The sequence below is a fragment of the Macrobrachium rosenbergii genome, chromosome 22 (assembly GCF_040412425.1).
Source record: "Macrobrachium rosenbergii isolate ZJJX-2024 chromosome 22, ASM4041242v1, whole genome shotgun sequence".
Taxonomy (NCBI): domain Eukaryota; kingdom Metazoa; phylum Arthropoda; class Malacostraca; order Decapoda; family Palaemonidae; genus Macrobrachium; species Macrobrachium rosenbergii.
The window spans coordinates 49,110,048-49,131,527 of NC_089762.1; the positions used below are offsets into that span (position 1 = coordinate 49,110,048).

At 36.6% G+C, this 21,480-nt stretch overlaps 1 protein-coding gene across 5 annotated transcripts in view; it reads right to left on the bottom strand.

The window, feature by feature from the left end:
• LOC136850869 (glycine receptor subunit alpha-4-like) overlaps positions 1 to 21,480 on the bottom strand; it is a 98,932-nt gene that overhangs the window by 5,275 nt on the left and 72,177 nt on the right. For 3 of the 5 annotated variants that reach the window (XM_067124906.1, XM_067124908.1, XM_067124907.1), the window contains 5 exons: positions 8,755 to 8,910; positions 2,836 to 2,979; positions 1,517 to 1,755; positions 781 to 882; positions 101 to 229 (listed from right to left, as the gene is read on the bottom strand). In XM_067124906.1, the coding sequence (XP_066981007.1) occupies positions 101 to 229; positions 781 to 882; positions 1,517 to 1,755; positions 2,836 to 2,979; positions 8,755 to 8,910 (770 nt within the window). Of the gene's footprint in view, positions 1 to 100; positions 230 to 732; positions 883 to 1,516; positions 1,756 to 2,835; positions 2,980 to 8,754; positions 8,911 to 21,480 lie in introns of all 5 variants that reach the window. The other 2 variants (XM_067124904.1, XM_067124905.1) reach the window with 1 other exon arrangement.

Below are 21,480 nucleotides of genomic sequence, written 5' to 3' on the forward strand. Positions count from 1 at the left end.
ATAAGGGAAAACTTCTAGCGTGGGCTAGCAAACAACTAGAACTAGAATCAAGGCCGTAGTACTAAACCGCACTGCCACTAAGCCTCAAGAAATCACTCACCATGGCTTGGTTAACTTTGTTGTTATGAGCAGCTATTGCTTTGTCCTCGTTATCTGCATTTCCATTAGTCATAGCCACACGACGCAGATAATCGCTTCGTTGATCCAACTTGGCCGCTGTTGCAGGGGGCTGCAAGATCAACGATGCAAAATATAATAAGGCCTATAAACTGCACGACAAAGAAGGTATAATGTTTGCATAATCTTCTCCAACCTACAGCAGCAATCATGCATCTCTGAGGCATTTAGATATAAACTACATTAAGCATTACGTCTATGGCTGACAAGCGAATAATATACATGATCCTAATTCTACGAAAGCTCATCTATTATGCTCGTAATAAATAAAAACTAAAAACATGAAATAGGGGAACTTCAAATGATCAAAATGAGATAAAGTATCGCCACCTACTCAATTTTTTTTTAAACAATAACTACTAAAAATAACGAATAATCACTAAAACTTGTTTAGGGGCGTTTCCAATTCATGGCGCGAACAAAACCGCATATAAAATTTTTGGGGGGAAAAGGAAGGGGATGGTTTTCTAAGTAGGGCACGGGGTGTTCCTCCTCCCTTTCTAGAGCCCGGTCCGTGGACTACTGTGACTGACTGTGGAAAATGAGAGGGATTACCGTCTGAATTGGTTGGACGGGTGTTCGTGGGGGGAACGCTGGTTCTACCTGTCTGCTGACGTGCATCACGTTCAACACTCTGACGACGACGAACTCGCCCAGAGCAGCGAAGACAAACACCATGCAGCCCGCCATCCACACATCGATTGCCTGCCGAGGAAATGAGGGGGTAGAATGACAGTTTATTGAAGGGGGCAAGTTCAGGTTACTGTCGAAATCGACCGGACTGGTATTACTGATGTAGAAGAGTGATTATAAGCATATGTCTATTCCGATTATTCTATCAGAACGTTAATCCTAATATCCCAACACGTAACTTCAAATATATGGAAATATTCAATCGACTGGACTTGTATATCTGATATAGAAGAGTGATTATAAGCTTATATTTATTCCATTTATATTCCATCAGAATGTTAATCCTAATATCCCAACGTGTAACTTCGAATGTATGAAAACAGTCAATCTATACAATTTGCCATAGAGCAAAATATGTCAAGTGAAGATAGAATCCTGCTCCCACTAGTTTCATTAAGCTGAAATGTGTCATCATGCAGATTTTGAGGATACAATGTATAATTATTTAATTATAGCCATTATATCTCTCAGTTATGTCAATATCTTAAAAAAAAATGTAACATAACAACTAAAGAGGCACAAATAGCCACACTGGGCTAGCCTGGCATTCAATTACGTTAAATCAAGCTGAAGTTTACTGAAAACCAGCTAGTATTCTTTTTCCATCTGGTCATGCCGAGCAAACAGCAAAGGAACCCTTCCCCACCTTGACGTAGGCCACAGGCGGGAGTCCCTCCTTGATCCCCGTGAAGAGCGTCGTGAGGGTGAGCAAGGAAGTGACCAGGAGAGTCACCCGGCCCGGGATGGCTTCCAGGCCGAGCCAGAAACTGAACCAGGAAAGAGTCACCACTAGGAACGACGGAACGAAGGTCTGGACTATGTGGTGGCCGATTTCTCTCGAGAACTCGAATTCCACCACCAGCTGCTGCGTGTTCCTCGTGCCGTCTGAAAGATAAAAAGAGTGGATTTCAGTTCATCCGGTCTAGGCAGACTTTTATTCTGGCAATTTAGTACATGCTGGAGAGGATAATTCAATACTCCAAATCAATACATTGGAAAATATAAGGGTTGTCCCGAGATGTAACCGAGTACCGAGACCTTTCCCTGAAAAAAAGCTGGACGCCATATCTCAAACACTAACCATAGAATTTTCTTGAAAATAATCTCATCATGATTCCCACACCCAAATTTTCTTACTATATTAGACTTATTCTGACCCAACCTAACCTAACCTAGGGGCATGGCAAAATAACCAGGGCTGGTGCAATACTAGCATACATCTCAGGAATTTGTGTCCCGTTAACAAAACAATATAAAGCAATGTTTTATCAGAGATGTTAAGTATGAATGGACATATTACTTAACTGGTATCCATATTTGGGTGTGTAAGATAACATTATCATTCACACTAGTCATTGTGAGTAATTAAAACTTTTTCCCTAACTGAAAAATTTCATATATTATCCGAAACTCGAAATCTCCGGCAATCTTTAAATGACTTAGTGAACTCTATATCTGTCTCATCAAAGAGCTGTTTATTCGGAGCCATATTTATCGAAAGCATTAAATTTACAAGTTATTGTCTTTCTGACCCACTAGTAATTACAAAATGCTATTGCCTTCCTTTGGTCAATTAGGCACTATTACTAGCACCTCTCTAAGCGATCAGGCACTACTTATCTCATGTAATGTGTTAAATTTATACTCATTAATCAGGGCAAAAATTAAAATAATAATTTTTTTATTGAGAAAGAGAAGCATTTTCCAGGCTTATATGTTTTCATAATTAGCTGAAGAAAACAGCAACTTATATATACTGTGCATATATATATATATATATATATATATATATATATATATATATATATATATATATATATATATATATATATATATATATATATATATATATATATATCTCATAATATTCTCCTATCTGGCGAAGCAAGTCTCTCACTACTCCTCATGTGACCAGTTGCTATTATTACCACAAGACTTATCATCTCGTAATACTCATCGCCTCACCTCCGTGCTCGTTCTCCTCACTTAACCTGACGTAGTTTTTCAAGGGCTGTTCGAGGGAGAACTGGAGAAGCTTCAACTCCTTGTTTATCATGACCGGCGACCATTTCCGCCAGTGGAATGCCACCTCGGAATGCGAATGCATAACTGGAAAGAAAGAGATGCTTAGTGAAAGATAAGTAATACTGAACAATGCTGCCCTAAAATGGAAGACAGCAGTATCTGCAAAAATACAGAAATAAGAAAAATGGTAGATACTGCAGTTTTCCCTTGCCTTATTGCTGATTTTGCAGATACAGGAAATGAGACCCCCTTGATAAAGCATTGAAGAATCATTCTGAAACTGTAAAAGATAAATAGTATTAAACAATGCTGCCCTAAAATGGAAGACAGCAGTATCTGCAAAAATACAGAAATGAGGAAAATGGTAGATACTGCAGTTTTCCCTGGCCTTACTAATGATTTAGCAGATACTGCAAATGGGACCCCCTAAATACTCGTGGAAAGCATTGAAGAATCATCCTGAAACTGCAGTAACTTGTGTATTAGTGCTTCACGAGCCCAATTAGGTGGGATATCTCAATTTCGAAAATTCTGCAGATAATGCAGTTTTCCTTTTTAGGGCAGAATAGGATTAAGTGGGGAATATCACCACCAAGAAACAGAGCAAGGCTTTCTATCCACGAACACACGGGTCCTGTGACTTTAACGATAGCCAAATTCTAATTCAAAATGAGAAAAAATGCATCAATAATTACAGATAAACAGATAAATAAATAAATCGGAAATAATAATAATTATTGCAAGAACAAACAGTGACACATACAGCAAGTGTTCTTTATAAACATATGAATCAACTCGTATCGAAATGCACAGGAAATTATTATAAGAAAATGCCATTTTCTACAAAATGGCAAACTGGAAAAATAACTCGGACGGCCCTGCGTCTAGATCTTTGAATGAGGTTGCAGCTACGGGTCGAAGGGACGCTGCAAAGAAAGTAATGCCTACATTGCACCGCATGAGGTGCACTGACGGCACTACCCGATTGCACTGCCTATTGATCCCACGCTAAACCATCCTAAGATAAAAGTCTTTCTTGACGACAATCCCTATGAGGTCTGAAGTCTAGCCTTTTATATAACCGCCCAGTTTTACATGTGTGTGTCGGCATTCAGTCAAATGTATAACAGCACAGAGGGGTAATGTAGGGAGCTTCTGAGATTAGGCGATGCTTATTTCCAAGCAAATGGATACTGTGAGGTTACGCAACTTCCTGTTATGATGAAGAAAGGATTGAAAGTGGCTGACTCACATGGCAACAAAAAAAAAACAATGCACTAAAGGGTCCACAATAATATATTTGTTTGAGGCTCGTGTAAAATTTATAAAAGCTTTCGAACCCTACTCTGCGTTCATCTTCAGTCGCAAGATGAACCCAGGGTAGGGTTCGAAAGCTTTTATAAATTTTACACGAGCCTCAAACAAATATATTATTGTGGACCCTTTAGAACATTTATGAACTCTCGTGATAGAGAGCTTTTCTCAAAACAAAAACAACAATATTAGCCTTTCTTTCTGAATGGGGGAAAAATAATCTAAAGACCAGAAAATTATCAGAGTAACCATAAGGTTTCTGGCGATGAGCTGTGTTCATAAATCACTTTAATTCAGAGCAAGAGAGAATGATAAAAAAATAAAGCAGACATGATGAAACGGAAAAATAAAACGGTAATCCAAAGATATGTCTTTATAAGTAACTTTGACCAAGCGAAGTTTTTATTATAATCTATTGCGTAAGAGATAAGCAAGCAACTGACAGCTGTACTGCTTCAATTTATTCTATCTTTATTTCTTTATGAAATCATCTCAATTTATATTCATTTTTTGCAGCGAAAATGGTACGGGAAGCGCCAGACTAAAATACACGCACGAATTCCCTTGGTACCTATGAGTTCGCATAAAAGGGGTTTAAAAAATGGTCGCTTTTATCTTTTTCACACGAAACCTGGCGGAATCATTCGTGAAAGAGAAATCAATCATCTTTAGAATTCTGCAGTTTTCTCGACCACGTCCTGGAATTCTTCAAAGCGTTCTCAGCAGTGAGGCTTTCTTTGGCAGCGGGAATTGAATTGAATACTAGGCCAAAGGGTGGGACCTATGAGATCATTCAGCGCTGAAACGGAAACTGACAGCAAAAAGGTTTGAAAGGTTTAACAGGAGGAAAACCTCAAAGCAGTTGCACTATGAATCAACTGTTAAGAGAGGGTTGAGGAAAGTAAGATGGAAGGAAGAGAATATGAAAGGAGGTACAGCAAAAGAAACGAAAGGGGTTGCAGCTAGGGCCCGAAGGGACGCTGCAAAGAACCTTAAGTGATGCCTACAGTGCACCGCACGAGGTGCACTGACGGCACTACCAACCCAAAGGGGTCTTTGGCAGGGCGGGTGTTTTCCTAGCTTGAAACTCATCACGCGAGTGACACGCATTCTGGAGGCGCTTATGTAATCCCAGGGACGTAATCTTTTTGGGTCAAAAGAATCGAGAGAGAGAGAGAGAGAGAGAGAGAGAGAGAGAGAGAGAGATTTCAGGCCACCGACATTGCATATGCTATAATCAACGTTTTAGAATGACGTAAGCCTGACCTCAAGATGGCCTTCTGTTTATCTCAGTTCGATCTCTCGATGTTCCTTTACTATAATCCTTCGTCTCTAAACGCGAGCTCTAAAAATAGAAAGGAAACAATCAGCAAAAACAATTCATCAATTCGGCTGCTCTCTACAATTAATCATAATTGCTCTGTACCAAGTTACGCAATCCCAGGTTGCGTAAGAATATCATGCTTTATGACAACGATAATATTTCTTTCTTTAGATGCGAACGGATTACCCCGTTTCATTTTCAGGCATTACATGGCACGAGAGTACTGCATTAGGATAGTCAACATTATCGGATGAATAATTCATTTCCTTGTTTCTTGCTTCCTTGGCTTAGACAAGATTTGTGTTTTAATCTGGTCGTCATATATATATATATAAATATATATATATATATATATATATATATATATATATATATATATATATATATATATATATATATATATTATTTAGTGTGTATGTATATATGTATGTATATATATATATATATATATATATATATATATATATATATATATATATATATATATATATATATATAGAAAGACAGGGTTACCAAAAAGATCATGAATCCGTTCAAAAGAAAAACAAGCGTATAATCAAGGCCACCGAAAATAGATCTATCTTTCGGTGGTCTCGGTGCAATGCTGTTTGACCCTCGGTCCATGAAACTTTAACCACGGCCCGGTGGTGGCCTGTCCTATATCGTTGCCAGAGGCACGATTATGGCTACCTTTAACCTTAAATAAAATAAAAACTTCTGAGGCTAGAGGACTGCAATTTGTTATGTCTGATGACTGGAGGGTGGATGATCAACATAGCAATTCGCAGCCCTCTAGCCTCGATAGTTTTTAAGATCTGAGGGCGGACAGACAAAGTGCTGACGGACAGAAAAATGGACAGACGAACACGAAAATGGAAAGAGACGGGCAACACCAGACCGTCACGGCTAAAAAGAAAAATAAAAGCTTTCATCCTTTCCCCCCAACTGATGTACATCACGACACGCATTTATCGCCCCGGGGAGATCACGAAGATCCAGCCTCGAGTAAGATGATTTTCTAATGAGGGTACGATGTAACAAAGAAGAAAGGAAAAAACAAAAATAAGAAGCAATATGACGCCTGATGACAAAGTCAGCCACGCAATTACAGAAACGAGGCTTTTAAATGCGAGTCGGTTTTGGAATTACGTAATGTGGTGTCCGCAGTACGAGGTGGAAAGGGGGACGAATAAAGAGGAGAGTCAGGAAAATAAACGAAGAGAATATGTGAGGTAAACAGTCACACTGACAGACGGGTAGCTTGAAAGGGTAGGAAAATGCAGTAAGACTGGAACACCATTTTCTATCATAACAGACGAAACAAGAAAAATAAAACCTGATGATGTTTCTCGCCGAATCACTCGTGTACTAGATTACCTTGCGTCATGGAAGTTCTTGGAACTCTGAAAATCTTCAAAAGGTTTGAAACTCTATCCGCTCGTAATGGTACTGTCTTGAAGAGGGGAAAGACACGGAAAATTACAGGAGCTTTCACGGAAGCTTTAGATAATTCAGCAACGGTATATAAAAGAGCTCTCGTAGCATAAGTGCTGGACCTACACGACATCATAATAAAGTAAAATAGATTAAATGATTGCAAGTCAAAGCAGTGAAGTCACACTTTCTTCATAAACACAGTGGTAGGAATACCAACATCAAAAACGGTACAAAAAATTCATCTTGTCAATAGATTTCTGAGCAATTTTAGTAATTCTATTCGTGTCATGTCATCTGAAAATGAAAATAACCTTCAAATATTACCAAGAATGTGTCTAAAAGACACCTAAGCAACATTCAGTTGCAAAAGAATGGATAGATATTTCAAACAAATCAGGAGACGAAAACCACTGATGAAAATTATTGTTTACAGGCACCGTTCCCTGCGCTCTGATTACAGTGCTCTATCTGGCAGCTGTCCTGCAGCTCGATCATACCAGGCTAAGAACAGAACGAACGTAGTTTAGTAACAATAATCAAAGGATATCCCTAGATCTGATATTCTTGCTTCACGGAAAGCGCGTAAGCTCATTCTTTACACGACCTCTTGTTCAAAAGAACGACTGATTCAAGGCCGTCGGTGTAAATAGAACAGAAACATATCGGCGTTTGTTTTTCCAGTCTTCAGAGAAACACATATTCAGAAGACAGAGCTACCGATGTCTTTCAAAGGATTTTCTCTATTTCTATATCTGTTTCCTGTATTTTTTTTTTCCCAGTAGTCAGCTCGACTGACTATCATCTGGGGGAAAAGTGTCTGTCATCTAAAACAACGGGATTTGGTCAGCTCGTCTGCCTGTCCTCTAAAAGAACGGGGAAAATGGCCAGCTGGTCTGCCTATCACCTAAACCAACTGTCAAAATCACCTAAAACAACGGGGAAAAAGTGTCAGCTCGTCTGCCTATCATCTAAAACAACGGGGAAAAAGTGTCAGCTCGTCTGCCTATCACCTAAAACAACGGGGAAAAAAGTGTCAGCTCGTCTGCCAATCATCTAAAACAACGGGGGAAAATTTAGAGTGAGAATTATCTTAAGATAATTCCACTTCTGTGAAAAAATGGGAACGCAGTTGCTTATGCAAAGCGAACAGCATCTCGTTAATGAAACTGCGGCACATTATGTAATCTTACCAAGCCGATTAAGAAGAAGAAGACAAAAACGACAGCAGACGAGAACAAGTTAAACAGTGGGAGCACGGAAGTTAATATCAACGTCAACTTTGGGCAACAAAGCAATATTTTAACTATGCACCTCATTGAACACTCACACACAAGATAAGATATATATATATATATATATATATGTATGTATATACAGTATATATATAAATTTCTGAATTTCTGACTCACTTCAAGATCGAACCAAGGTCTTGCGACTGAAAGACAAGACCGCTGCCAACCAGGCCACACAGGTCATAAAAGAAGAAGCCGGAACTTTTGTGGCTTAGTTGGCAGCAGTCACGTCTTTCAACTGAAAGAGACCTGGGTTCGATCCTGATGTAAGTCAGAAATTCATCTCTGTTCCATGCGTGGTTGTGTGTTGATTATTTCTCTCTCTCTCTCTCTCTCTCTCTCTCTCTCTCTCTCTCTCTCTCTCTCTCTCTCTCTCTCTATATATATATATATATATATATATATATATATATATATATATATATATGTATACGTATGTATGTATATTATGTGTGCATGTAGGTGTGTGCGTAATATCCTAAATATACTCACAGCTCTGGAAAATCATGTGGCACGTCTGTACGTCCATAGGGTACTCCCTAAACTCCATCTGGCACCCGATAATACTGTAGACTCGAGCGGAGTATCGGATCGTGTGGTTCCTGTAGAGGGTCAGCGAAGCGTACGTAGTCGTCAGTTTTGTTATGGCTGCGAGAGGGAAAAGATACGAAATATTAAAATCAATGTTAAGATGGAACTTCTTGGTCATCTGTCAGAATTCGACTTCTTAGTGATTTGTCGCAATTCCACTTTTTAGTGATTTGTGACAATTTGACTTCTTAGTGATTTGTCACAATTCGGCTTCTTAGAGATCTGTCTAAAGTACAAAAGAGAAAAAATAAAGGGTTAAATTAGGTTCACTGATTTATAGACTTTAGGCGTATTCATGCCAAGCGCTGGGGCAACTAAGGCCATTCAGCGCTGAAATGGAAATTGACAGTAAAGTTCGAAAGGCGTAACGGGAGGAAATCTCGCAGCTGCACTATGAGTCAATTGTTAGGAGAGGGTGGGCAGTAAGATGGAAGAAAGAGAATATGAACGGAGGCACAGTAAAAGGGATGGAAGGGGTTGCAGCTAGAGGCCGAAGGGACGCTGCAAAGACCCTTAAATAATGCCTACATTGCACCGCATGAGGTGCGCCGACTGCACTAACCCCCTACGGAGGATTAAGTTAGGTGATAAATTTCAAGAACTAGAAGTGTTGGTTAGGAAAGGAAAAGGACTGATGTCGTTAATGAACCTGAAATATGAAAAACAAAACATGATCAACATTTCTAATGCAATTTGTCAAAGCACTTTCAGGGGAGAGAGAGAGAGAGAGAGAGAGAGAGAGAGAGAGAGAGAGAGAGAGAGAGAGAGAAGAGAGAGAAATTTTTGCAGAATCATTGATTCACTACATCAACATTCTATCTAAACTGCAAACGCAATAAAACCATTAATTATTCAAGGATAAATTGGCAATCGTCATGTCTTTCAACTCTGAAGCATCGATCAACGTTCCCAGTACCAAAAAAAATCTACTCGAATAAAAGTACCATGAATATGAAAAATTCAGTTTTAGATATATTAATTATTTTTTTTTTAATCAGAACAAGAACCTCTTCATATTGAACAAGCTCACAAGGGCCACTCACTTGAAATTCATCTTCTTTCTCCGATTAGTGAAATATGATTTTCTTTTCTGCGCTAAAAAAAAAAAAAAAAAACCTATGATTGCGTGAGCTATTAATGCCACAATAAAATTTATATTCTATGAGCACACAGATATAATTGGCTTGAAGACCATTGAGAGTACGCGAATAAGATATGAATTATTTAGGGGCATAATTTTTCAAGAAGATGGTTATTTTTGACAACTGATAATGTTCCAGCAATAATTTTATTTTCTGGTCGTCGATATTGTCAATCATTAAAACATACGGCACATTATGTGTGTGCGTGTGTGTGTGTGTGTGTATATATATACACTGTGCATATATATATATATATATATATATATATATATATATATATATATATATATATATATATATATATATATATATATATATATATATATATATATATATACACGCACACATAATGTGCCGTATGTTTTAATAATTGACAATATCGGCGACCAGAAAATAAAATTATTGCTGAAACATCTTCAGTTGTCAAAAATAACCATCCTCTTGAAAAATTATGCCCCTAGATAATTTATATATTTATTCGCGTAGTCCCAATGATCTTCAAGCCAATTATCTCTGTATGCTTTTACTCAAATCGTGTCTAAGATCTCCTACAAAGATTCTGATTCAGAGAGAGAGAGAGAGAGAGAGAGAAATCTCTCTTCAAGATTCTATCAAAATATAACCTTGGCTTCTACTAGTTTAGGTTATGAGAAGACATTCCGTGCGTAAAATGCGTAACTTATTTCACGGCCTTTGATCTCAATCTGGGCCAATTACACCGATGCTTCGTGTAAGTTTTTTTTTTTTTTTGTTATCCCAACTTTACAATCGAGTATTTATAAAGATAATCGCAGAATGCTATCACGAAAAATTTTGAAGTCTCAAGCCTTCAGGTTAGATTAATTATTGCTCCCAGTAATTCGCCTCATTTAAGATAACTGCGTTCGCGTGCAAATTATTTTAATCAGGATGTAATTGCCATGATGAATTTCTATTATACAATTCATACTGGAACCTCAATATGACGTAATGATGACAGTGGAAGTAAATACGTGTATCTATTCTGCCCTAAAATGGAAGACTGCAGTATCTGCAAAAATACAAAACAGAAAAATGGTAGATACTCCTTCCTTACTGCTGATTTTGCAGATACTGCAAATGGGACCCATAAATATTCGTGTATTGGTGTTTCAAGCATTGAAGAAGAATCATTCTGAAACTGTAGTAACTTGTATATTAGTGTTTCACGAGCCTAATAGGTGGCATATCTCAATTTCGAAAATTTTGCAGATACTGCAAATGGAACCCCCCTAAATACTCGTGGAAAGCATTGAAGAGTCATTCTGAAACCGCAGTAATTCGTGTATTAGTGTTTCACGAGCCCAATAGGTGGCATATCTCAATTTCGAAAACTCTGCAGATACTGCAAATGGGACCCCCTAAATACTCGTGTAATGCGTTGAAGAATCATTCTGGAACTGCAGTAACTTGTGTATTAGTGTTTCACGAGCCCAATAGGTGGCATATCTCAATTTCGAAAATTTTGTAGATACTGCAGTTTTCCATTTTAGGGCAGTGTTGCGTTCTGTAAGAAGCTACATCCATGACAAATGTTCTGAGGTTTTTTCCCTTGTTCGTGACAACGATTCAGACTGTTTTTTTTTTCTGAGACAAATTAACGATTACGCAGCATTATGAGTAGCTTACGAGCGCTTAGGGAAAGGCACAGGTGTGGGCGGGCGGCAGGATAAGCTACGTTCGTGACTGTACTGTTCAACACGCGAGGGTTTATCAGGTACCGTGTAAAACCTGCAGAAAATGAGAAGGATGGAAGAAGAAGAAGCACAAAAAAAACTCACTGACATAAACAGTATACATAGATCATATACATATACACTTTTAATCCCAGTAGCTCCCGGATACGCCCATGAAATCTGTCAACATAAATACGACCGGAGGTCATGTCATGCCACCAGAGCTGGGCATGAAAATCAATGTGACCCTGGACTTGCCTAGGCTCGGGAAACACGAAAGATATCGCGTTCGTGTGAGATTTCGTGTCTAAAGCATCCTCCGGGAGACGGCGGATCATAAAGTCCGTCTTGTTTTTATGATAATTGGACTATGCATTGCCTAATTAGAGCTTCCTGGCGCGTGTACAGCCGTGATCAGATCCTGCGTGCACCGATAATTCTATGCGTTCCCCAATCCATCTTGCGCTGTTGTATCGATGCTTTTTTGTTTCGGGGTCCGGGCATCACGAGAGAGAATGAAAAACATGAAAACATGAAAACGGCAATTTCTCCGAGATTTATGCGGCGCTGCGAGGCGTTTGAAAATGTTCATTAGATGAGACGAACCACTGTCAAACGCATTATTCGTGGCCGGAAATATGCGTCGAGTTCACGCTATCCAAAGCTTGCCGTAAACAAAAAGATGCTATTTCTGTTTACATGGCGATTTCCCAGAGGGGGTCGTGCAGTTCCGTCACGCGTTGCCTCCGCATCAGGAGGAAAGAAAGACTGGATTTGTATAGTTTATTACAATTGAAATGGTAATGCGTCAGCAAAGATTCCGGGTAATGACATTTTTACGGCAGAAAAACCTACATATTTCAATAGCTTAAAATACAATGGGATTGCGTCCGCAAAGATTCCAGGAAATGACATTTTTACGGCGAGAAAAACCTACATATTTCAATAGCTTAAGACCCAACGCCATCTGCATTAGCGACAGTATCTCGCCCTGATATCCGGTCAGAACCAGCTCGCTCCGGATAGCAGACGACTCTTGAAACGCAGGAGCTAAAAATAAAACCCCTTTTTACTTATCGAAATTTCTTGGAAATCGGAAAGACAAACCAAACACGCGATGGATCAGAATCGAGTTTGAAACAGAGCATTATAAATTTGCGGGTTAACAGAGGACAGCAACTGAGTTATGTACTAGTCTGGAGAGAGAATCTATATTAGCAATGTTCTCAGCCCGCAAGCGATGTCATTACTGTTATTGGATGGCAAACCAGAGTTAGATAAGTTCTAAGGATATTTCCAGATTAGCTTCCTTTCTGGACGTGCGGGTTATCAAGAAAATGTGTTCTGCATTGATTTCGTCATATCAAATGCCATTGCATTACGTATTACTGATGCACACAGTGCAAAATGTAACATACAGGAATTCAAAAACAGACATATATGTATATACTGTACATATATACAGATAGACAGATAGATAATATATATATATATATATATGTATATACATATTATGAATATATATATTTACAGATATGAGTCTGTTTGTATTGCTATGTGCTGTTTATGTGTATATATATATTTGTGTGTGTGTATATATATATATATACACACATATATATATATATATATATATATATATATATATATATATATATATATATATATATATATATATATATATATATATATATATATATATATAGAGAGAGAGAGAGAGAGAGAGAGAGAGAGAGAGAGAGAGAGATGCAATAAAACCCATAAAAAACAGCCAACTACAAAACAATGCTGCGTGATTCAGCAATAAGAGAACGAAACGCAAAATCCAGAGAGGTGATATATTACCTGTCACCCGTGTTGGACAAAGCAGAAGCATCAATCGATAATAACATCGCGTTTGTGGAGTAACGTTGTTCTTGGGCACATTTTTTTTTCTTTTTTTTTTTTTGCAAAATAAAGGAAAATAGTTGGGCACATTTTTTTTCTTTTGCAAACTAAAGGAAAATGGTTGCAAAACTAAAGGACAATGGTTGGGCATTTTTTTCTTTTGCAAAATAAAGGAAAATGGTTGGGCATTTTTTTTCTTTTGCAAAATAAAGGAAAATGGTTGGGCACTTTTTTTTTCTTTTGCAAACTAAAGGACAATGGTTGGGCATTTTTTTTCTTTTGCAAAATAAAGGAAAATGGTTGGGCATTTTTTTTTCTTTTGCAAAATAAAGGAAAATGGTTGGGCACATATTTTTTTTCCTTTGCAAAATAAAGGAAAATGGTTAGGCAAATATTTTTTTCTTTTGCAAAATAAAGGAAAATGGTTGGGCACACATTTTGCAAAATAATGGAAAATGGTTGGGCACACATTTTTATTTGTTTGAAAATAAAGGAAAATGGTTGGGCATTTTTTTTTCTGCAAAATAACGGAGAATGGTTGGGCACATTTTTTTTGCAAAATAAAGGAAAATGGCTGGGCACATTTTTTTTTAAATAAAGAAAATGTGATTGGTGCTTTGCATGTCGGATACCAACTTGTCTATATTATGTCCAGCCTTTCAGTTGATTGATTGCTTTTTATCAAAATTGAACGAGATAGATTTTATTACCCATGCTCTCTCTCTCTCTCTCTCTCTCTCTCTCTCTCTCTCTCTCTCTCTCTCTCTCTCTCTCTCTCTCTCTCTCTTTATTACATGACAATTGCTGTGAAAGCAATTTTTGCCAGTACCTCAGATTTCTTATTCTTTATCACTCTGTCATTATAAAGAACCCTCTTGTTCTGTTATTTGGCATTCGTGTCCAACTAAGTCTCTGTTCTGGATACGGACATTACATCGTAAAATTAATTGTGCAAAAATCTTAAATTTCTGCTGTCATAAACAAAGCTAAATGCTCAGGATGCTTCGTATATACTGAGGACTTTATTCAGTCTTTAATGGGAAACGATTCCTCTGGGTATGTTACAATACATACACACATAATATATATATTGTATATATATATATATATATAATATATATATATATATATATATATATATATATATATATATATATATATATATATATATATATATATATATACATATATTATATTTGTAAATATAAATGTATATATATATATATATATATATATATATATATATATATATATATATATATATGTATATAAAATTCTCAAGACAATTGAAGTGAAGGAATTAAGGATTTGAAACTAAACCTTATTCATATTGAGGACTTCCTTCAATTTGCAATGGGATACGACTCTGCTAAGTATACTAAATATATATATATATATATATATATATATATATATATATATATATATATATATATATATATATATATATATATATATATATACACACACACATTTACAGTATATGAATGTGTCACAATTTCCAAACCCCTTCCAAGCTCAACCCCTTCCAAGCTCCCCAGCCTGACTTCCCGAAACCGTACGCGGCTGATGGTTACATGCATTACCACACAGCACGGGACCACCACCACCACCACCGCCGCCGCCGCCGTAGCGGCTGCAGCAGGCACGTCATGAGCGAAGGCGTCGTGTCCGGTAATTCAGAAGAGTCATGCCATTGCGGAATAGGACGAGGATGATTTCCAGATAATGGGAAGTCGCCTAAATGGCTTCTTCAGCTTCTTCTTCTTCTTCTTCTTCTTCGTGGGAGGACAAGTCTGTGACCTTGAGGTCAGGCCACGTGACGACGTAATGATGGCATTTTAATTCTGGCCGTTTGAGGGGGGGGTTTTTGCTTCTTTTTTTTTTTGCTACGTTTTTGTTTTGAGATGTAATTTTCACTCTCTAGTTCTCTCAGTGTCTTTATCATTTTGTTTTTGTTAGGGTACTCCGTACGTTGCTTTTTATTTCTGTGATTGCTTTTGTTTTGAAGTGTAATTTTCATGCCCTGGTTGCTGTCTATATCATTGCCACTGATGTCTGTGTTATTACTGTAATTGCTGTGCACTCTACGTTATTAGCATCTTCAGTTTCCCCATCATTAACATTGTTAGCATTATTACAATATCACAAGCAGAAACAAATGAAACATGGACGACTCATAAACTGCAAAAAAAAAATACATAAATAAACAAATGCCAAACAATGTTCAGCAACATGAAAGATACTGGAAGTTTTCTACAAAAAAATAACCTGTGAAAGATAGCCCGTAAGTTTATCTCCTGACGATGGCTTAAACCTTTATTTACCGCCAGAGGATAATATAAGTCTGGGACTTGGAGCCTATTGGTGAAAACGATCAAAAATCACCGGGAGGATCCATCTACCCTTACAGAAAAACGATTTAATAGTAATGGCAAAGCAAAAGAGCGGACGGTTGTGGCAATGATGCAAGTACTTCTTTAAATTCAGATAGTTTATTGCCAGGTCTTCTTTTGGCACTGGAGTGGAATGTAAAACTGTGTACCTTCAAATAATCAGATTAATTCATTACATCGTTACCTATGCGCGGTGAATCGTGGGCTGGAAGCGCGTTGCTGGATCAGTTAATCAATGGGGCATTACCTTCGCTTTAGTTCGGTTTCATTTCTAGTTGACTGTAATAAAAACAAGTAAAAAATGCGCCGAAGAAGTCGCGTTTTCTGTGCAGCGTATAATGCTGTATGAAATTCTCAGCCGCGGCCCATGAAACTTTCAGCCACAGCCCGGTGGTGGCCTGTGTTGTTGGCACCTAAGCGGTGCCAGATCCACGATCATGGCTAACTTTAATCTTAAATAAAATAAAAACTACTGGGGCTAGAGGGCTGCAATTTGGTATGTTTGATGACTGGAGGGTGGATAATCAACGTACCAACTTGCAACCCTCTAGCCTCAGTTTTTAAGATCTGAGGGTGGACAGAAAATGTGCGGACGTACAGACAAATAGCCATCGCAATTATTCTTTTTTACAGAAACTAGAAATCCTGTTTAAATCTCTATTGAGATTAACAGTTACTTCATTTCACGTTTGGGACAGTGAGCAATTTCAACGAAAATTGTGAGTAAATATTTCGTTGGGGAATATTGGCACGAGAGAGAGAGAGAGAGAGAGAGAGAGAGAGAGAGAGAGAGAGAGAGAGAGAGAGAGAGAGAGAGAGAGAGAGGATGTGTCATCCGTCAACTAAGCTACCTTATTCTGAAGGCCAACAATCATATCAGTTAAGAAGCGTATATAAACTATAAAGGTCCCAGAACATTACCCAGCGCAATACCTGACGTGACAGGCCAAGGCTTGCTAAAGACATCAAGAGAACTATGCCTTAGGCCGTTAAAGAAAGCGAATGGTGTCAAATCATAGCCTACAACACTTAGGCTGCGAAGTTTATATACAAGAGCCTTATGGTTTACCAAGGCGAATGGGGTATTACAACCATTTGGGACAAATCTGGACTCGTATCCATTGGCAAGATTACACCGGACTAAACTAGCTGGATCTATAAGGGTACCACAGATCACCTGCCGTTTTCTGTGACCATACTGATTGCCAGAAAGAATGTTTCAAGATTCAGACCTTGCATGCAAATGGACTTGTAATCAAATAGAAACCCATATCATCAAGTAAAGCTCAGGCAGTGAATATTCTAGAAATTTCACTTTCTGCAAACTGTTCACGTGGGAAAGCATAAGATTAGTTGGTAAAAAACTAAAAGTATTGTTACATAATACTTTAGGGGCTATAACTGCTGTAGTATAGCTCAGGCCGCTCAGTCATATTACTAGATTCCCATACGGGTTCCCCTGGGGAGTTTTAGGCGGGGTGGCAACTGGACCAAGGGTAAATTAAAGAGGCTGGACAGCCAAGTAAGAAGAGGAAAAATGTGGGATGGGATAAAAAGCTAAAATTAGAAAGCAACTGAATGTGGTAGCAGTCTGATGGTCGATATAATAAAAAATTCAGTACCGTCTGAAGCGCGACGAACAAAGGACATGGTGTAGATTACGCTTCCGTCAACCCCTAGAGAGAATTAGGAGAAGTAAATATGAAGTTAAAGATAATATAATATGTAACTAAATAAAGGAATGAGATTTTTTTATATATATACATATCAATACAGTTATGTGTTCTTGGGAAGTCTTAAGGTCCTCAGCAACTGTTTTTGGGTCTTCAAACGCTATTTATCCTTAGTAGAAGAAAGGCGTTCAGTAAATGTTATATACGTACTGTATATTTATATACATATATATGATATATGTACACATATATACACACACACATTATACATACATATATATATATATATATATATATATATATATATATATATATATATATATATATATATATATATATATACATACATATATACACACACACACACACACACATATATATATATATATATATATATATATATATATATATATATATAATATATATATATATATATATATATATATAAACCTAAGGTATATTACATTAACAAGATATATTACAGAACACAAACAAATAAATTACTATAATTTTATGAAAATAATGAAAAACCGAACTTCAAAAGTCACAAAGGATAACGGAACAAGCATTTTATGGGAGTCGCATCTGTAATTTAGATGCTCTGCCAATGTTATAATTCACCACCATTGTTTATTCATTACATTACATTGCATTACATTAACCCCCAACGCATCGATCTCTTCCCATTCTCTTCGAAGGAATAAAGATGCCATGAGTAAGCAGATTTGCTACTGCGATGCTATATATAGAAGCATTTATTTTTAATTACATTCTTTTTTTTTATTCGTGTTACATTATTTATTCGTATTACATTATTTTTATTCTCTGTGTAGGCGATGAAGGTATTTTTTCCAGTTAAAATGATTTTTTAATGAATATTGATTCACTGATACATATTTTTTCCAAAAAAGATTATTTCTTTTTCACTGAAAATTGTTGCTATTGTAATTACATATCTAATTATTAATATAATTACTTTGCATACGCCAAAAACAATTAAGGTTAATTATCTACGACATGAAAACTGATTCACTGATCATTACTTTTTCCAATAAATATTATTTCTTTTCAGTGAAAATTGGTTTCTATTATAATTACACATCTAAAATATTAATATAATTACTTTGCATTGGCCAAAAATCAATTAAAATTAATTATCTACGGAATGAAAACTTATTCACTGATAATAACTTTTTCCAATAAATATCACTTCTTTTCAGTGAAAATTGTCTCCTGGATAATTACACATCTAAAAAATTCATATCACTACTTTGCAAAAAAAAAAAAACAATTAAGTCTTATTAACCCGGGAGGCAATAACGCTTTCACCAATAAAGAAACGACACGGGGCAGCTTAATAGCGTGCTGAAAGCCTCTCATATAAATTTTGTTTGATTAGAACGACGATGCGTACGCGCCATTATTATCTCAGGAGGATTCGAAGACATTAGTAATGGTTGATTTGTGTCTGGACCTTCGTGCGTGTCGACAAATAATAATTCATGGGTGAAAGGAGAGAGAGAGAGAGAGAGAGAGAGAGAGAGAGAGAGAGAGAGAGAGAGAGAGAGAGAGAGAGGTGGGTGGGGCCTTTTGATAGACAAAAGTAACCATGATACCTTTTCAATAATATCTCGAGCTGCAAGCAGGTATTCTCTTCTTCAGTGATATATATATACATATATATACATATATATACACACATATATATACACATACACACACATATATATATACACAAACATATTGATATTATGTCTGTGTATGTGCGTGCGTTTGTGTACGGGTGACTTGAAAGACTGTACTTAGTGAAACGTACAATCTGCATAACTGCTCATTATGTAATTTAAAGCATCGATTCTATACATTCCAAATTCTGCATCTGGGAATGATAAAAACTGAAGGTATAAAATACGTCGTAAATATAAACCTTTATTGAGCGTTATAACTGTCTTGCTTCAAGCGTGACCGATTATTTTAATTGTGTGATATACTGGTTAAGACACTATTGGACATTTAGAGAGAGAGAGAGAGATTTGAGTCCTTTCTACTTGCAGCAGAACTGAATTTTTCTATTTATTTATTTTTAAACATATATTTATTTACTATTATATTGTGTAAATATATATGAATAGACACACTCAAACACACACACACACACACACACACACACACATATATATATATATATATATATATATATATATATATATATATATATATATATATATATATATATATGTGTGTGTGTGTGTGTGTATTTATATATAATTACATAATATAATAGTAAATAAATGTTTAAAATAAATAAATAGAAAAATTTCACAGTTCTGCTGCAAGTAGAAAGGACCCAAATTTATAACTATATATATATATATATATATATATATATATATATATATATATATATATATATAATATACATAAATATACATATATATATATATATATTGCATATATATATATATATATATATATATATATATATATATATATATATTGCATATACATACATACATATATATATATATATATATATATATATATATATATATGTATACACATATTATTTGTCCTCCATTAAAGCCTCGGATGAGGCTTTCAAAAATGAGGAAAATGCCAAAGTTCTTCTCAAAATGGATGGTTTAGTTCTAGGTCGGTATTTCTCTCAAGAAAGGCTCGAACCCTCGCGTGGAGGAAGAGTTAATGAGTTTTTTAATTTCGTTGTCAAATTCTAATTCACGATTTTAGGTGGAAAGACCAAAAAAAAAAAAAAAATCAAGCAGAGAAATTAGTTCAGTGCAAGGTGGCTGTTTTGTATCTATTTCTCTCACTATCTATTTATCTATCTACCTATGTATTTACACGTCTGTCTGTCTGACACAGAGAGAGAGAGAGAGAGAGAGAGAGAGAGAGAGAGAGAGAGAGAGAGAGAGAGAGAGAGAGAAACAGACAGAGAGACAGAGAGAGCAGATGGGAAAAAAAATTATCAGTAGCCATATCTTCCGTGCGCCATCTTAAAGCAACTGTCAAGGTACTGAAACACGGGTCGCCCATACCTTAGAATTATTAAGCAACCGATGGAAATATTAACGCTCGCGAACTGACGAGGAACAGCAAAAGCCGCGAAAAAAAAGCAAACGAAAGGACACCGTGCGCATAACGGCCAATCCAACCAATAAACAATATAAAAGCCAGGAGTCAGAATAATTAATGGGAGTTACAGGGCCTGCGTGAGAGACAACGGAGTGACGGGATCGTGTTCAAAAAGGAGAGGTTGCCGTCACTTTAGGATAATGGTCCTAGTAATGCCTCTTTAAGTATCCACGGCCATTCTCTGGTTGTGACTGTCTCTAGGCCTTTTTATTTATTTTCTTTTTAATTCCATGGGGTGAGTTTCAAGGCCACTTCTGCTGGAATTTACAGTGAATAGAAATTTGTCATTCTCTGGTTGGTACTATCTGATGCTTTTTATTCTTATTTTTATTTATTTATGTATTTTGTGGGTGAATTTCAAGGCCACTTCTGCTGGACTTTACAGTGAATAGAAATTTGTCATTCTCTGGTTATGACTCCGATGCTTTTCATTCTTTTTTCCAAGATGAATTTCAAAGCCACTTCTGCTGGACTTCACAATAAATAGAAATTTGTCATTCTCTGGTGGTACTATCTGATGCTTTTATTCTTATTTTTATTTATTTATATATTCCAAGGGATGAATTTCAAGGCCACTTCTACCGGACTTCGCAGTGAACAGAGATTTCTTTTCGAGCGGCTGTTCTAAATAATTCATTCGATGGTTCACAAAGAGCTTCTTATACGCTTCCTCCACCTTGTT